Below are 19,435 nucleotides of genomic sequence, written 5' to 3' on the forward strand. Positions count from 1 at the left end.
GTACTATATTAGTATTTTTCGGATTATTTTTCACTGTAGCACATTACTTTGTCAGAACTCATAAATCTATATGGAGAGAGACTCTCTGAAAGTCATGGTCTCCATTCATGTAGACTAAATGTCTGTCATAGTACTATATTATTGGTATAAAATTATCAATAATAACTTGGGATGGCTGGGGAAAATAGTCAGTGACGGCACCAAAACTCGGAATATATGTCTTCCAGAGAGTTGGACTTCAACAGATAACAGTAAGGCTACTTTTTACTACAGATAGACTACTTATTTCACCCTTGGTTATTTCTAAATGTTGCAACCATCAATCGATCCATCCATCTCTAAATATGTCCCAGAGATTGAAGCTCACTCACTTGTGTATTTGGAAGTAGTCTCACTCTTTCCTTCAGTGAGATTATCAGCAGCTACAGCAGTTACAGTTATTGTATACTGCTCACCAGCAGTCAGATTAGAAATGGTCAGAGATGTTTCAAACACATTTCTTTGGTGATTTATTCTTCCACCTTCCCATTGAACTCTATAGAAAGAGCTGCTTCCCGTTGGTTTTGTCCAGTTCACAGTAGAGATGATGTTGTTACATTAAAGACTGCGAGGGCTGTGACTACTTCAGGCTCTGTGAGCAAAAATTAGTATGTTGCAAACATTTTAAAAACAAAAGGATAAAAATCTTGTCAAAGTGTGACAGTAGCAGGCTCATAATCTTACTTGTAAATCGACAAATGTTTCTCCCATCACTCTCTGTTTTGTTGTCTCCAGCCACAGCTGAGACATTAAAACAGAAGTTCTCTCCAGGAGTCAGCTCAGTCACAATCGCCTGAGTTCCACTAGTATTCAAATGTTTGTTTTCATTTTCCCACTTTACTGTATAAAACAGTCTTTTCCCCTCAGGTTCAGTCCAATTCAGAGACACAGAGGTTGTTGTTACCTCAGTCACATTAAGATTGTTGACTGCTTCAGGTTCTGTTCATGAAGAGAAGTTCATGTAGACTAAATGTCAGTCAAAGTACTATATTAGTATTTTTCGGATTATTTTTCACTGTAGCACATTACTTTGTCAGAACTCATAAATCTATATGGAGAGAGACTCTCTGAAAGTCATGGTCTCCATTCATGTAGACTAAATGTCTGTCATAGTAGTATATTATTGGTATAAAATTATCAATAATAACTTGGGATGGCTGGGGAAAATAGTCAGTGACGGCACCAAAACTCGGAATATATGTCTTCCAGAGAGTTGGACTTCAACAGATAACAGTAAGGCTACTTTTTACTACAGATAGACTACTTATTTCACCCTTGGTTATTTCTAAATGTTGCAACCATCAATCGATCCATCCATCTCTAAATATGTCCCAGAGATTGAAGCTCACTCACTTGTGTATTTGGAAGTAGTCTCACTCTTTCCTTCAGTGAGATTATCAGCAGCTACAGCAGTTACAGTTATTGTATACTGCTCACCAGCAGTCAGATTAGAAATGGTCAGAGATGTTTCAAACACATTTCTTTGGTGATTTATTCTTCCACCTTCCCATTGAACTCTATAGAAAGAGCTGCTTCCCGTTGGTTTTGTCCAGTTCACAGATAGAGATGATGTTGTTACATTAAAGACTGCGAGGGCTGTGACTAGGCTCTGTGAGCAAAAATTAGTATGTTGCAAACATTTTAAAAACAAAAGGATAAAAATCTTGTCAAAGTGTGACACTTAGTAGCAGGCTCATAATCTTACTTGTAAATCGACAAATGTTTCTCCCATCACTCTCTGTTTTGTTGTCTCCAGCCACAGCTGAGACATTAAAACAGTAGTTCTCTCCAGGAGTCAGCTCAGTCACAATCGCCTGAGTTCCACTAGTATTCAAATGTTTGTTTTCATTTTCACACTTTACTGTATAAAACAGTCTTTTCCCCTCAGGTTCAGTCCAATTCAGAGACACAGAGGTTGTTGTTACCTCAGTCACATTAAGATTGTTGACTGCTTCAGGTTCTGTTCAAGAAAGAGAAGTTCATGTAGACTAAATGTTAGTCAAAGTACTATAATAGATAATATTTTTCGGATTATTTTTCACTGTAGCACGTTACTTTGTCAGAACTCATTAATCTATATGGAGAGAGACTCTCTGAAAGTCATGGTGTCCATTCATGTAGACTAAATGTCTGTCATAGTACTATATTATTGGTATAAAATTATCAATACTAACTTGGTATGGCTTGGGAAAATAGTCAGTGACGGCACCAAAACTCGGAATATATGTCTTCCAGAGAGTTGGACTTCAACAGATAACAGTAAGGCTACATTTTACTACAAACAGACTACTACTTATTTCACCCTTGGTTATTTCTAAATGTTGCAACCATCAATCGACCCATCCATCTCTAAATATGTCCCAGAGATTGAAGCTCACTCACTTGTGTATTTGGAAGTAGTCTCACTCTTTCCTTCAGTGAGATTATCAGCAGCTACAGCAGTTACAGTTATTGTATACTGCTCACCAGCAGTCAGATTAGAAATGGTCAGAGATGTTTCAAACACATTTCTTTGGTGATTTATTCTTCCACCTTCCCATTGAACTCTATAGAAAGAGCTGCTTCCCGTTGGTTTTGTCCAGTTCACAGATAGAGATGATGTTGTAACATTAAAGACTGCGAGGGCTGTGACTACTTCAGGCTCTGTGAGCAAAAATTAGTATGTTGCAAACATTTTAAAAACAAAAGGATAAAAATCTTGTCAAAGTGTGACACTTAGTAGCAGGCTCATAATCTTACTTGTAAATCGACAAATGTTTCTCCCATCACTCTCTGTTTTGTTGTCTCCAGCCACAGCTGAGACATTAAAACAGTAGTTCTCTCCAGGAGTCAGCTCAGTCACAATCGCCTGAGTTCCACTAGTATTCAAATGTTTGTTTTCATTTTCCCACTTTACTGTATAAAACAGTCTTTTCCCCTCAGGTTCAGTCCAATTCAGAGACACAGAGGTTGTTGTTACCTCAGTCACATTAAGATTGTTGACTGCTTCAGGTTCTGTTCAAGAAAGAGAAGTTCATGTAGACTAAATGTTAGTCAAAGTACTATAATAGATAATATTTTTCGGATTATTTTTCACTGTAGCACGTTACTTTGTCAAACTCATTAATCTATATGGAGAGAGACTCTCTTAAAGTCATGGTGTCCATTCATGTAGACTAAATGTCTGTCATAGTAGTATATTATTGGTATAAAATTATCAATACTAACTTGGTATGGCTTGGGAAAATAGTCAGTGACGGCACCAAAACTCGGAATATATGTCTTCCAGAGAGTTGGACTTCAACAGATAACAGTAAGGCTACATTTTACTACAAACAGACTACTTATTTCACCCTTGGTTATTTCTAAATGTTGCAACCATCAATCGATCCATCCATCTCTAAATATGTCCCAGAGATTGAAGCTCACTCACTTGTGTATTTGGAAGTAGTCTCACTCTTTCCTTCAGTGAGATTATCAGCAGCTACAGCAGTTACAGTTATTGTATACTGCTCACCAGCAGTCAGATTAGAAATGGTCAGAGATGTTTCAAACACATTTCTTTGGTGATTTATTCTTCCACCTTCCCATTGAACTCTATAGAAAGAGCTGCTTCCCGTTGGTTTTGTCCAGTTCACAGATAGAGATGATGTTGTTACATTAAAGACTCTGAGGGCTGTGACTACTTCAGGCTCTGTGAGCAAAAATTAGTATGTTGCAAACATTTTAAAAACAAAAGGATGAAAATCTTGTCAAAGTGTGACACTTAGTAGCAGGCTCATAATCTTACTTGTAAATCGACAAATGTTTCTCCTATCACTCTCTGTTTTGTTGTCTCCAGCCACAGCTGAGACATTAAAACAGTAGTTCTCTCCAGGAGTCAGCTCAGTCACAATCGCCTGAGTTCCACTAGTATTCAAATGTTTGTTTTCATTTTCCCACTTTACTGTATAAAACAGTCTTTTCCCCTCAGGTTCAGTCCAATTTAGAGACACAGAGGTAGTTGTTACCTCAGTCACATTAAGATTGTTGACTGCTTCAGGTTCTGTTCATGAAAGAGAAGTTCATGTAGACTAAATGTTAGTCAAAGTACTATATTAGATAGTATTTTTCAGATTATTTTTCACTGTAGCACGTTACTTTGTCAGAACTCATTAATCTATATGGAGAGAGACTCTCTGAAAGTCATGGTCTCCATTCATGTAGACTAAATGTCTGTCATAGTAGTATATTATTGGTATAAATTTATCAATAATAACTTGGGATGGCTGGGGAAAAAGTCAGACGGCACCAAAACTCGGAATATATGTCTTCCAGAGAGTTGGACTTCAACAGATAACAGTAAGGCTACATTTTACTACAAACAGACTACTTATTTCACCCTTGGTTATTTCTAAATGTTGCAACCATCAATCGATCCATCCATCTCTAAATATTTCCCAGAGATTGAAGCTCACTCACTTGTGTATTTGGAAGTAGTCTCACTCTTTCCTTCAGTGAGATTATCAGCAGCTACAGCAGTTACAGTTATTGTATACTGCTCACCAGCAGTCAGATTAGAAATGGTCAGAGATGTTTCAAACACATTTCTTTGGTGATTTATTCTTCCACCTTCCCATTGAACTCTATAGAAAGAGCTGCTTCCCGTTGGTTTTGTCCAGTTCACAGATAGAGATGATGTTGTTACATTAAAGACTGCGAGGGCTGTGACTACTTCAGGCTCTGTGAGCACAAATTAGTATGTTGCAAACATTTTAAAAACAAAAGGATGAAAATCTTGTCAAAGTGTGACACTTAGTAGCAGGCTCATAATCTTACTTGTAAATCGACAAATGTTTCTCCCATCACTCTCTGTTTTGTTGTCTCCAGCCACAGCTGAGACATTAAAACAGTAGTTCTCTCCAGGAGTCAGCTCAGTCACAATCGCCTGAGTTCCACTAGTATTCAAATGTTTGTTTTCATTTTCCCACTTTACTGTATAAAACAGTCTTTTCCCCTCAGGTTCAGTCCAATTCAGAGACACAGAGGTTGTTGTTACCTCAGTCACATTAAGATTGTTGACTGCTTCAGGTTCTGTTCAAGAAAGAGAAGTTCATGTAGACTAAATGTTAGTCAAAGTACTATAATAGATAATATTTTTCGGATTATTTTTCACTGTAGCACGTTACTTTGTCAGAACTCATAAATCTATATGGAGAGAGACTCTGAAAGTCATGGTCTCCATTCATGTAGACTAAATGTCTGTCATAGTACTATATTATTGGTATAAAATTATCAATAATAACTTGGGATGGCTGGGGAAAATAGTCAGTGACGGCACCAAAACTCGGAATATATGTCTTCCAGAGGTTGGACTTCAACAGATAACAGTAAGGCTACTTTTTACTACAGATAGACTACTTATTTCACCCTTGGTTTTTTCTAAATGTTGCAACCATCAATCGATCCATCCATCTCTAAATATGTCCCAGAGATTGAAGCTCACTCACTTGTGTATTTGGAAGTAGTCTCACTCTTTCCTTCAGTGAGATTATCAGCAGCTACAGCAGTTACAGTTATTGTATACTGCTCACCAGCAGTCAGATTAGAAATGGTCAGAGATGTTTCAAACACATTTCTTTGGTGATTTATTCTTCCACCTTCCCATTGAACTCTATAGAAAGAGCTGCTTCCCGTTGGTTTTGTCCAGTTCACAGATAGAGATGATGTTGTTACATTAAAGACTCTGAGGGCTGTGACTACTTCAGGCTCTGTGAGCAGAAATCAGTATGTTGCAAACATTTTAAAAACAAAACGATAAAAATCTTGTCAAAGTGTGACACTTAGTAGCAGGCTCATAATCTTACTTGTAAATCGACAAATGTTTCTCCCATCACTCTCTGTTTTGTTGTCTCCAGCCACAGCTGAGACATTAAAACAGTAGTTCTCTCCAGGAGTCAGCTCAGTCACAATCGCCTGAGTCTCACTAGTATTCAAATGTTTGTTTTCATTTTCCCACTTTACTGTATAAAACAGTCTTTTCCCCTCAGGTTCAGTCCAATTCAGAGACACAGAGGTTGTTGTTACCTCAGTCACATTAAGATTGTTGACTGCTTCAGGTTCTGTTCATGAAAGAGAGTTCATGTAGACTAAATGTCAGTCAAAGTACTATATTAGTATTTTTCGGATTATTTTTCACTGTAGCACGTTACTTTGTCAGAACTCATAAATCTATATGGAGAGAGACTCTCTGAAAGTCATGGTCTCCATTCATGTAGACTAAATGTCAGTCATAGTAGTATATTATTGGTATAAAATTATCAATAATAACTTGGGATGGCTGGGGAAAATAGTCAGTGACGGCACCAAAACTCGAATATATGTCTTCCAGAGAGTTGGACTTCAACAGATAACAGTAAGGCTACTTTTTACTACAGATAGACTACTTATTTCACCCTTGGTTATTTCTAAATGTTGCAACCATCAATCGACCCATCCATCTCTAAATATGTCCCAGAGATGAAGCTCACTCACTTGTGTATTTGGAAGTAGTCTCACTCTTTCCTTCAGTGAGATTATCAGCAGCTACAGCAGTTACAGTTATTGTATACTGCTCACCAGCAGTCAGATTAGAAATGGTCAGAGATGTTTCAAACACATTTCTTTGGTGATTTATTCTTCCACCTTCCCATTGACTCTATAGAAAGAGCTGCTTCCCGTTGGTTTTGTCCAGTTCACAGATAGAGATGATGTTGTTACATTAAAGACTGCGAGGGCTGTGACTACTTCAGGCTCTGTGAGCAAAAATTAGTATGTTGCAAACATTTTAAAAACAAAAGGATAAAAATCTTGTCAAAGTGTGACACTTAGTAGCAGGCTCATAATCTTACTTGTAAATCGACAAATGTTTCTCCCATCACTCTCTGTTTTTGTTGTCTCCAGCCACAGCTGAGACATTAAAACAGAAGTTCTCTCCAGGAGTCAGCTCAGTCACAATCGCCTGAGTTCCACTAGTATTCAAATGTTTTTGTTTTCATTTTCCCACTTTACTGTATAAAACAGTCTTTTCCCCTCAGGTTCAGTCCAATTCAGAGACACAGAGGTTGTTGTTACCTCAGTCACATTAAGATTGTTGACTGCTTCAGGTTCTGTTCAAGAAAGAGAAGTTCATGTAGACTAAATGTTAGTCAAAGTACTATAATAGATAATATTTTTCGGATTATTTTTCACTGTAGCACGTTACTTTGTCAGAACTCATTAATCTATATGGAGAGAGACTCTCTTAAAGTCATGGTGTCCATTCATGTAGACTAAATGTCTGTCATAGTAGTATATTATTGGTATAAAATTATCAATACTAACTTGGTATGGCTTGGGAAAATAGTCAGTGACGGCACCAAAACTCGGAATATATCTTCCAGAGAGTTGGACTTCAACAGATAACAGTAAGGCTACATTTACTACAAACAGACTACTTATTTCACCCTTGGTTATTTCTAAATGTTGCAACCATCAATCGATCCATCCATCTCTAAATATGTCCCAGAGATTGAAGCTCACTCACTTGTGTATTTGGAAGTAGTCTCACTCTTTCCTTCAGTGAGATTATCAGCAGCTACAGCAGTTACAGTTATTGTATACTGCTCACCAGCAGTCAGATTAGAAATGGTCAGAGATGTTTCAAACACATTTCTTTGGTGATTTATTCTTCCACCTTCCCATTGAACTCTATAGAAAGAGCTGCTTCCCGTTGGTTTTGTCCAGTTCACAGATAGAGATGATGTTGTTACATTAAAGACTCTGAGGGCTGTGACTACTTCAGGCTCTGTGAGCAAAAATTAGTATGTTGCAAACATTTTAAAAACAAAAGGATGAAAATCTTGTCAAAGTGTGACACTTAGTAGCAGGCTCATAATCTTACTTGTAAATCGACAAATGTTTCTCCTATCACTCTCTGTTTTGTTGTCTCCAGCCACAGCTGAGACATTAAAACAGTAGTTCTCTCCAGGAGTCAGCTCAGTCACAATCGCCTGAGTTCCACTAGTATTCAAATGTTTGTTTTCATTTTCCCACTTTACTGTATAAAACAGTCTTTTCCCCTCAGGTTCAGTCCAATTTAGAGACACAGAGGTAGTTGTTACCTCAGTCACATTAAGATTGTTGACTGCTTCAGGTTCTGTTCATGAAAGAGAAGTTCATGTAGACTAAATGTTAGTCAAAGTACTATATTAGATAGTATTTTTCAGATTATTTTTCACTGTAGCACGTTACTTTGTCAGAACTCATAAATCTATATGGAGAGAGACTCTCTGAAAGTCATGGTCTCCATTCATGTAGACTAAATGTCAGTCATAGTAGTATATTATTGGTATAAAAGTATCAATAATAACTTGGGATGACTGGGGAAAATAGTCAGTGACGGCACCAAAACTCGGAATATATGTATTCCAGAGAGTTGGACTTCAACAGATAACAGTAAGGCTACTTTTTACTACAGATAGACTACTTATTTCACCCTTGGTTATTTCTAAATGTTGCAACCATCAATCGACCCATCCATCTCTAAATATTTCCCAGAGATTGAAGCTCACTCACTTGTGTATTTGGAAGTAGTCTCACTCTTTCCTTCAGTGAGATTATCAGCAGCTACAGCAGTTACAGTTATTGTATACTGCTCACCAGCAGTCAGATTAGAAATGGTCAGAGATGTTTCAAACACATTTCTTTGGTGATTTATTCTTCCACCTTCCCATTGAACTCTATAGAAAGAGCTGCTTCCCGTTGGTTTTGTCCAGTTCACAGATAGAGATGATGTTGTTACATTAAAGACTGCGAGGGCTGTGACTACTTCAGGCTCTGTGAGCACAAATCAGTATGTTGCAAACATTTTAAAAACAAAAGGATGAAAATCTTGTCAAGTGTGACACTTAGTAGCAGGCTCATAATCTTACTTGTAAATCGACAAATGTTTCTCCCATCACTCTCTGTTTTGTTGTCTCCAGCCACAGCTGAGACATTAAAACAGTAGTTCTCTCCAGGAGTCAGCTCAGTCACAATCGCCTGAGTTCCACTAGTATTCAAATGTTTGTTTTCATTTTCCCACTTTACTGTATAAAACAGTCTTTTCCCCTCAGGTTCAGTCCAATTCAGAGACACAGAGGTAGTTGTTACCTCAGTCACATTAAGATTGTTGACTGCTTCAGGTTCTGTTCATGAAAGAGAAGTTCATGTAGACTAAATGTCAGTCAAAGTACTATATTAGTATTTTTCGGATTATTTTTCACTGTAGCACGTTACTTTGTCAGAACTCATAAATCCATATGGAGAGAGACTCTCTGAAAGTCATGGTCTCCATTCATGTAGACTAAATGTCTGTCATAGTTCTATATTATTGGTATAAAATTATCAATAATAACTTGGGATGGCTGGGGAAAATAGTCAGTGACGGCACCAAAACTCGGAATATATGTATTCCAGAGAGTTGGACTTCAACAGATAACAGTAAGGCTACTTTTTACTACAAACAGACTACTTATTTCACCCTTGGTTATTTCTAAATGTTGCAACCATCAATCGATCCATCCATCTCTAAATATGTCCCAAAGATTGAAGCTCACTTACTTGTGTATTTGGAAGTAGTCTCACTCTTTCCTTCAGTGAGATTATCAGCAGCTACAGCAGTTACAGTTATTGTATACTGCTCACCAGCAGTCAGATTAGAAATGGTCAGAGATGTTTCAAACACATTTCTTTGGCCATTTATTCTTCCACCTTCCCATTGAACTCTATAGAAAGAGCTGCTTCCCATTGGTTTTGTCCAGTTCACAGATAGAGATGATGTTGTTACATCATAGACCCCGAGGGCTGTGACTACTTCAGGCTCTGTGAGCACAAATCAGTATGTTGCAAACATTTTAAAAACAAAACGATAAAAATCTTGTCAAAGTGTGACACTTAGTAGCAGGCTCATAATCTTACTTGTAAATCGACAAATGTTTCTCCTATCACTCTCTGTTTTGTTGTCTCCAGCCAAAGCTGTGACATAAAAACAGTAGTTCTCTCCAGGAGTCAGCTCAGTCACAATCGCCTGAGTTCCACTAGTATTCAAATGTTTGTTTTCATTTTCCCACTTTACTGTATAAAACAGTCTTTTCCCCTCAGGTTCAGTCCAATTCAGAGACACAGAGGTTGTTGTTACCTCAGTCACATTAAGATTGTTGACTGCTTCAGGTTCTGTTCATGAAAGAGAAGTTCATGTAGACTAAATGTCAGTCATAGTTCTATATTAGATTGTATTATAGCACTTTTCGTATTATTTTTCACCGTTGCACGTTACTTTGTCAGAACTCCTAAAATCTATATGGAGAGAGACTCTCTGAAAGTCATGGTCTCCATTCATCCATCTAGTATAAAGTTATCAATAATAACTTGGGATGGCTGTGGAAAATAGTCAGTGACGGCACCAAAGCTCGGAAAATATGTCTGCCAGAGAGTTGGACTTCGACAGATAACAGTAAGGCTACATTTTACTACAGACAGACTACTTATTTCACCCTTGGTTATTTCTAAATGTTGCAACCATCAATCGATCCATCCATCTCTAAATATGTCCCAAAGATTGAAGCTCACTTACTTGTGTATTTGGAAGTAGTCTCACTCTTTCCTTCAGTGAGATTATCAGCAGCTACAGCAGTTACAGTTATTGTATACTGCTCACCAGCAGTCAGATTAGAAATGGTCAGAGATGTTTCAAACACATTTCTTTGGTCATTTATTATTCCACCTTGCCATTGAACTCTATAGAAAGAGCTGCTTCCCGTTGGTTTTGTCCAGTTCACAGATAGAGATGATGTTGTTTCATTAAAGACTCCGAGGGCTGTGACTACTTCAGGCTCTGTGAGCAAAATGATGAAAAACTTGTCAAGGTGTGACACTTAGCAGGCTCATAATCTTACTTGTAAATCAACAAATGTTTCTCTCATCACTCTCTGTTTTTTTGTCTTTCACCTTTTGCACACAGTTAAAGAAAAATATAAATGTGGACTTACTTGTGTAGACAGTCTTTGTGTTAGGAAGTCCTTCAGTGACATTATCATTTGCAACAACAGTAACTGTTATATTGTACTGAACCCCAGGATCTAGTCCTGTGATGCTTTTGAAATTTTCTGTTACTGTTTCATTGCTGGTAATTGTTCCATTTTTCCAGTATACTCGGTAGCGTGCATCTTCTGTTTTATTCCAGATCACTTTCACAGAGGATGTTGTGATACTTTCCACGAAGAGATTTGACACATTTCCAGGTGCTGTGAACCAAAGCAAAGTGACAGTACCAATTTGTATTATTGTCTATTTTTACATAATAGCACTTATTTCATCAGGACATTCAGAAATATAATTGTTAAAAGAAAAAAACCAAAAAAGTACAGTCCTTTGCCTTCTTCAGGGCATGACACAGTACAAAGTAACCAGGTTACGGTTATTTTGTACTGTGTCATGTGGACAGATTTCACTTTAGGGGCTCATGCTAGTTACCATTAGATGTTAACACACCTTTAATTCTAGTTGTTTGTTCAGCTGTCGTGGTTGTAGGGACAGCCATCGTGGTTGTTGGGGCAGCCGTCATGGTTGTTGGGGCAGCCGTCATGGTTGTTGGGGCAGCCGTCATGGTTGTAGGGGCAGCCGTCATGGTTGTTGGGGCAGCCGTCATGGTTGTTGGGGCAGCCGTCATGGTTGTAGGGGCAGCCGTCATGGTTGTAGGGGCAGCCGTCATGGTTGTAGGGGCAGCCGTCATGGTTGTAGGGGCAGCCGTCATGGTTGTAGGGGCAGCCGTCGGATTTGTAGGGGCAGCCGTCGGATTTGTAGGGGCAGCCGTCGTATTTGTAGGGGCAGCTGTCGTATTTGTAGGGGCAGCTGTTATTGTGGTTGTAAATGCAGCTGTTATTGTGGTTGCTGTGGTTGTAGGTGCAGCTGTTATTGTTGTTGCTGTGGTTGAAGGGGAAGCAGTTATTGTGGTTACTGTGTTTGTTGAGGCAGCTGTTACTGTGGTTGCTGGGATTGTAGGTCCAGCTGTGAAAGTTGTTGGTGCAGAGGTTGAAGTTGTTGGTGCAGCGGCTGAAGTTGTTGGTGCAGCGGGTGAAGTTGTTGGTGCAGCGGGTGAAGTTGTTGGTGCAGCGGGTGAAGTTGTTGGTGCAGCGGGTGAAGTTGTTGGTGCAGTGGTTAAAGTTGTTGGTGCAGCGGGTGAAGTTGTTGGTGCAGTGGTTAAAGTTGTTGGTGCAGCGGCGGAAGTTGTTGGTGCAGTGGTTAAAGTTGTTGGTGCAGCGGCTGAAGTTGTTGGTGCAGTGGTTAAAGTTGTTGGTGCAGCGGCTGAAGTTGTTGGTGCAGCGGCGGAAGTTGTTGGTGCAGCGGCGGAAGTTGTTGGTGCAGCGGCGGAAGTTGTTGGTGCAGCGGCGGAAGTTATTGGCGCAGCGGTTAAAGTTGTTGATGCAGCGGCTGAAGTTGTTGATGCAGCGGCTGAAGTTGTTGGCGCAGCAGTTAAAGTTGTTGGTGCAGCTGTTGCTGTGCTAACAACTGCACCAACAGCTGTTGCGGTTGTAGGAACAAGTGTTGCCATGGTTGTAGTTGGAGAGGTTGTTTCGATAGTAGTGGTGGTTGCGGCTAGAGCTGTTGCTGTGGTTTGTGTTGGAGCTGGTGTAGCTATATTTTCCAATTAATAAAGCAAAAAAGATGAGCACAAGAAGAAAAGCAACAGCAAATAAAAGCAGTGAAAATGTGTTTTAAGAGCACTTTAAGATCTTGGGTGGTAACTGTTTTGCTAACTTAATAAAGTTAGCAATTTAAACTCCAATAATGTGCTGCAAGTGAAATTTTGTCAATAAATAGAAAGAAAAAAAGCAAGCAGTTGATACCAAAACATGAGAAAAAGTCGTACTTACAATTCTGAGCCTGAATGTTCTGCAATAAAAGACAAAAAAAAAAAAAAAAAACAGGTGAAGCAACTTTGACCACGAGGGGGCAGCATTTCATTACAAAAAGAGACCACCAACTTTAGATCAAACCACTTGTTCAATGTTACAGTGAGCTGAATAATTTTACAATTGCTGCCTAAAACATGGCAAAAAATACTTAAAAACTGAATTACATATATTTAATTAGTTTCTTCTAAATTATGTCTTTGTAACTGGAGATCTTCCATTTAAATATGAATGTGGCATTTTTCCATCATGTTGACCAAATGCAGAACAAAAAAATAACCTTCCTTCATGATCTTTAGTGATTCAAGTGTAGACATTGTTTTATAAGTTAGGTGCCCTGCATATTTTTGGTATACAAATTGATTATTTTAATTAAGTGGAAGCTATCTGAAGCAGACTGGCTTTACATAGCTTGTCAGCCTGCTTCTTTAGTTTTGATCTGGAAAACAGTTACCTATTCTAAGTGACCAGGTGTATAAACGGAAAAATATAACAAACTATTATTAACAGAGGAAACACTTCAGATATTATGAAATTTTGCTCATTTTATTCTTAATCTTTAGTTATAAAATGTCCACAATAGAGAAGAACAGTATATTATCAGCATATAGGCTAATTTGTAGAGTGAAATGATCTATTTTAATTTCATTTATATCATCTAGTCAAACAACTGAGAAGGGTTTAGTAAGGGCAACAAAAATTTATGAGGAAGAAAACTTTAAAATTGTGTATGTATGTAATGCAACTATATTTTATCTTTTTGTATATTTCTGGTGAATAATTTGATTAATAATAATAAAAGAAAAGTAGTATAACATGGTGGTAATTAGTTACAGCAGTTAAAGTTCTTGGTGCAGCGGCTGAAGTTGTTGGTGCAACAACTTTAACAATCAATCTAATCATTGATTGTCTAATGTTTCATTAAACAATCAAACATTAGCTAGACTGAAGCAGACAACTTTTTTTAACTTGAATGTTTGACATAGAAGTAACAATTAGTTTTGTATTTAAAAATTGTTCCCGGTTAAAATGATTTTGATTCATCAACACAATTTATTGAATAATACTTTAAATTTGGATAATCAAAGCAAAAAAAACAATAAAGAATTGTTAAAAGTTTAATAGAAATACTGACGACATACATCAAGCTTCCCAGAAAAAAAAAAAATCAGTCTTTTGCATGGCAGAAGAAACTCTGAGCTCTATTGCTGAGGAGAATGTGACATTACAAGAAAACAAAAATCTGTGTTTGTGAGTGGACTAACAAAAAATTAAGATCATCAAAATAATTATTTGGAAAATTGCAGCTAACAATAAGGACCCTTGAATGTGCAACATTACATCTTGGTTATCTTATGCAACAACCTCAGAACTGCAACTTCACACGCTCCTGTGTCCACCTTACCTTCAGATTTGCTCTAGTAATAGGGAAGAGCACATGGTGCTGATTACATATTAATTATTAGCTAAAATTCAAACAAGCCTTCCAGACTGTTTGCTTCTCTGCCGAACATTAAACACATGGCATCACCACTAAAACCTGTGTCTTTCTCCCCCAAACAAAGAATGCAAAGAAAAGAGAATTATCAGCCTGCAGCAATGATACGTGACTGAGGGTGTTTTATATTTTATGATAACAGTAAACCAATTGTAATTTCAGATAAAAAATTGTTTATCCTATTTTAGTGGGATCAAATAGGGAAAAAAAATGATTTGACAAAAATATTGTGAAGACCAGAATCTCAAGCACATTCTAGACCTGTGAATCCCATTTCAGAAGTTTACATTTTGCATTAAATGTTCCCGCATCAATCAAGGTCTGAAGGCTGGTAATGCCTGGCCTTAATCCTCCCCTTCAGAGGGAAATTATTCCACTGTCTGCAAAACAAAATTTTCGCACTGTCCTGCTCCAGGAGTTTATTTGTTTGGCCAACTGTGAAACTAAATTCATCTGACAACTTTGTACTTTCGAATGAGGACAAGCTTAAGTGAGAAGAGGTGTGAGACTGTAACATCAGCTGGAATTTTTTTTTTTTCCCCCACATATAAGCGCTTCACTCTGATTGCAGACGTCAAGGTGCTGCAGACAGTAATTATGACATATTGAACGAGGGATTTTTGTACTCTGTACTATTCCTATCCGTCAGACTCCAACCAGTCACAGCAGATGGGTACAAAATCATACTGAACCTGGCTCCCTTGGAAGTTTCCTCTAGCTAAAATGGAGTTGTTATTCTCTATTACACTATTATCCTTTGGCTCAGCGATTGCTGAAAACTCAATAGTTCCTGAGTTGCACAAATGAAGAAGTCAGGGTCCCGCATCAGCTAAAATATGTAGGACCAAATCCAGTTTGAAGCTGAAGTACTGAGTCGAAAACTCTAAAACAAGACTAAGAACATATGCATGGCGAATAAGAGGGTAAGATTTATAATTCAAATTTACAGCATTTACTTGACAAACATTGGGATTGTTACACTGACATTTACAGTGTTGAAAAGAATGGCATTGGCAGACCTCTGAGAGACATTGTCAATACAGCACCATGCTTTCTGTGACGCTGCCCTGCCAGCTTCATTTCTGAAAGAGAACAACTGTGCAGGTTATCACCATTTCACTGTGTAATGTGAAATGGTGATGAGAGGCATGTTAATGATGTAAATGTTTTGTAAAACCTGCTAATGGTAACGGGTTCCAATTAGCATTTCATGAATAATTGAATTTGGCTGCATTACAACATTTAGATAAAACTGAAATATCTGTAATGGGATTGAGTGGGAATTACATTATTGAGTTATTTGGGAGTAAGAACATATGCCACTTTTTGTCCAATGACCACTGGAGGTCGTCTAAAAGTCTGCAAGGATAAGCAGGGGCTTTTTTCCTCTCACAAGTACTGGACACAACTAAACCTTTCAATTCAAATTATAATATTTCATAGAGTTTTGAAAAATCCTCTTGATCCCTTATGGTCTTATTCAGTCTTTTTTTTAATGAAAACAAGGTAAATGCTCTGTTTGTTTCAGGTTATTCTAACATTGATTTGTGTGTGCATGTCTTAGAACTCTTAGACTTTAGCATTAGCGAAATTAGCTGGGAAATTCTTTTGGAAAAACATGCAGCACTGGGACTGAGCCAGTGTCCCAGTGCTGATCTCTACGGTATCAGTGCCCTTTGACTGTGCCTGTCTGCGGGAGTGGGAGGAGAAGAAAATAGCTTTACTGACCACTATGTAAACATTACATCATCCTTAAAGGCCGCCTGCCTTCCTCTGATTCCCTCAGACTCCTAAGTCAGCCTCTCGATAACATCCAGATTCCTTCCTGAATAACAGTCGAGAACTCACCTTCAAGGCTGTTTGTTCTGGGTTCAGCCCTTAAACACAGACTTGATCTGAGAATGTTGAACAAAAGAAAAATCTACAAAAAATGGGGGGTACGTTCTCCATTAATCATGTTTCAGTCTTAACTAAGTGTGGGTAACTTTGGGCAAGTGTTCCTTACAAAGAGAGCAAAGAACAGGAAAAGCTACAAAAGTTTTTCAAAAATGGTATGAGGTAAAAGTTGGGAAAAAAACTGGTTTGAGGTTTTCAAGATCATTACAAAATTGCACAAGAAATCATTTTATTCAAGTGTTTTGTACCTGTGCCACATCTAAAAACTGCAGGGCAGTGGCCCTTGAGGCCTGGAGTTTGACACCCCTGACCTAAATCAACTCCTACTGATCATTGAAAATAATGAAGAACACAGGTGAGCTACACCATCACATTATCACACACCTGTAATCATTCATTGGGCATCTAATAAAGAAAAATAAGTAGTCAAAGAAACAAAATTAATTTGAAATGTCATTTTCTTTTCATCTAGTTTGTGACAAAAAACTCGAGTATAACTCGGGGAGATGTCATTCACAGATCCAATCTCCAACTTCCAATATAAAAACAAAACTTCAGACCCAGTTGTTAACATCTTCCCTTGTTATGTATCTTTAGACCAAAAGCTGAATGAACATAGCTCACCCTGGTGAGGAATGTACGGTAGATTGAAGTGCAAAAAGTAGACTTTTCTAAATATGAATCCCTACAATCTATATGTTCAAAAGGTGGAAAGCTGTTGATCATGACGATGGATCTGCTTTGCACTAAATTCATCAACAAAACTGGCTCTGATAGTGAGAAAAACATCAAGGGAGAAAAGGTTATGCTGAAATGGTTCACAGACACATTACACCTGATTACACCTTACGCAATGCATAAAAATAGGCACTGCTGTAGAACCTTTTCAATAATATATGACTAATAAATTTTTATAAAACTATTACATTATCGTCTTGCCGTTGCGTAGGCATGGATTGGCAGAGGTAATGCTATTAAACACTTTGGTATTAACTAGTCAGGTGTCAGTTGTGGTTTTAGGCCTACTATCAGCTGCTTGACAAATAAGCTACTTATACCTTTTAAAACAGGTTTATCTTAATAAAATGTGATGGGTGGAAAAACTTTAGCTTCCCCAGAGATTTCTTAAGATATTTCCAAACAGCTAAGTTGTTCTTCTTTGTAAGCAGGGGAAATTAACAACTGACCTTTTCAATTTTTTGCTTGATACGGTTAGATGTATAGTAATGGAAGTATTCTAAAAAAAAAAAAAAAAAAGGACATTTAAAACACTTGAAATCCACTGTTTCTGGGGGATTTCAAAATGTCAGCAAATTTTAGACAAGTCCATCCAGGTGCATGCTATGCTGTTGCATGAGTCAAGGCACAAGCAATGGGAAATGTAAAAAGCTGTAGTTTTTTTTTTAGTAAAATAGTTTAAAAAAGGTGAAGAAATATGAAGTTTTTTATATGTAGGTGGAAAGCATTCACCTCACTCTTTAGCAAATCCCCAAGTTTTAAACGGAACATCACTAACGTTTGTTTCAATCGACACACTTTTTAACTTCCTTCAACTGAATTATGCTTCATGCAACATGCATTTGAAACAAAAATAATTTTGTTTTGAATAAAGGAGAACTAAAATTATTACATAAAATAAGTTTGACACTTTGCTACTCTTATAGAATAGGAACCAAAAACTTAAAATCTTCAAAAGTGAGCACTGAAGGATTTCTGATGCAGCAGATTCTGGCTTGAAGTATTTTTCTCTAATTTCTGTTGAAAGCAATTAAAGCTTCAACTGGACCAGCTGAGGTTGATGGGATGTTCTGCCTTTTTTGGATGTGTTTGGGAGCTGTTGATGAAGTTTGACTTTCAGTGCAGCCAGATTGTTGTTGTAAACCTATTAGAAAAGATTAAGACACAATTATTTTAATTGTTCAAATAAATTGCAGTTTACTTTCACATGCATCTTTCATTTAAGACTTAAACAGTCAGGTGACTCAGACAGACCAATCCCTTTAGGGGATTATGCATCTTCATTCGAATTATTACAACAGAAAAACGTATACCTTTTGATTCATTTCATTGTTACCAGGTAATTATCTGTATAAATCCTTAGGCTCAGTCTGACAAGAATAACCTGAAAGATTCAGTTTCCTGTTCGTGACCACCTGATATGTTACGCTGCTTTACAAAACATGCAAATATTTTTCAGTAAAACACAGTAATTTCTGCATTCAGCTATGCAGACAGATTGTTTGGTTGTCACTTTCCGTTTATGCATGTCGGGTGAAGATTAACAGCGAGATCCTCTCCGCTGACTTTCCTCTTTAAAATGAGGAAGCTGTCTTCTAGTTAAAATGCAAAACATTGCAGCACGAAAGATGCCATTCTTCTCCCTGCTTCTCTTTTCCAACACAGTGGCAGGTTTGTTCTCCATCTCAAAGTTCAATTCCCACAGCACTCTGTACCTACTTATTGTATTTTGTTCTAAGAAAACTTCCTGTACTTCCTGTGCCCAGCCAGATACCTTTGACAACGCACCGAGACAGCATCAAGGATGTTTAAGTTAAGTAATGTGTCTTGCTTCAGACCTCCGCCTAATTAAGGTCAAACAGTGGAAGACGAGAACCACACGACAATGGCTCAAAAAGCAACTCAGGCCTCACTTTTACAGATTATTGCCGTTTATTGTGGACATGAAAGCTTGGCCAAATGTAACACACCTTCTGTTTGTTGTTTTATTCAGCTTGTTTTTTTCTTTATTGATGAGAGACACGGATTTTACTTTTGCCAAAGTTACAATATACATCAGCTAGAATCAGTCAGTTTAATGCAACGACCTTTTATAAGTTATTTACTACAGCAGTTATATGTCAGCAGACAGCTGACATACTAAAATATTAAAGCAATAGTTTTTGTAAGTGAGGTTATTTGATGTTAATATTAGCAGTGAGTATCTTACAATCAGTAGACAGCAGAACTGTTTGTTCTAAATCATCTCAGTTTTGAACATAAATGTTGAATCATTGGCAGATCAACCTGGAGTGTATTCTAAAATTGATCCCATAACAACTTCAACATGATGTTT

General features: G+C 37.7%; 1 protein-coding gene and 1 long non-coding RNA gene across 3 annotated transcripts in view; both read right to left on the reverse strand.

Moving 5' to 3' along the window:
* LOC129361280 (receptor-type tyrosine-protein phosphatase eta-like) overlaps nucleotides 1-19,435 on the reverse strand; it is a 54,130-nt gene that overhangs the window by 17,109 nt on the left and 17,586 nt on the right. Inside the window, exons 2-4 of one of the 2 annotated variants that reach the window (XM_055032035.1) lie at nucleotides 12,930-12,948; nucleotides 11,548-11,886; nucleotides 11,046-11,300 (exon numbers count right to left, since the gene is read on the reverse strand). In XM_055032035.1, coding sequence (XP_054888010.1) covers nucleotides 11,046-11,300; nucleotides 11,548-11,886; nucleotides 12,930-12,948 — 613 coding nt within the window. Of the gene's footprint in view, nucleotides 1-11,045; nucleotides 11,301-11,547; nucleotides 12,691-12,929; nucleotides 12,949-19,435 lie in introns of both variants that reach the window. The other variant, XM_055032045.1, reaches the window with a different exon arrangement.
* LOC129361290 (uncharacterized) lies at nucleotides 4,372-6,659 on the reverse strand. The gene is made up of 3 exons (XR_008606138.1): nucleotides 6,532-6,659; nucleotides 5,508-6,119; nucleotides 4,372-5,091 (listed from the first exon to the last, which is right to left on the reverse strand). It is a non-coding gene; the product is annotated as an uncharacterized LOC129361290 (long non-coding RNA).

This window comes from Poeciliopsis prolifica, unplaced genomic scaffold (genome assembly GCF_027474105.1).
Source record: "Poeciliopsis prolifica strain line A6 unplaced genomic scaffold, Auburn_PproV2 SCAFFOLD001, whole genome shotgun sequence".
Classification (NCBI taxonomy): Eukaryota; Metazoa; Chordata; class Actinopteri; order Cyprinodontiformes; family Poeciliidae; genus Poeciliopsis; species Poeciliopsis prolifica.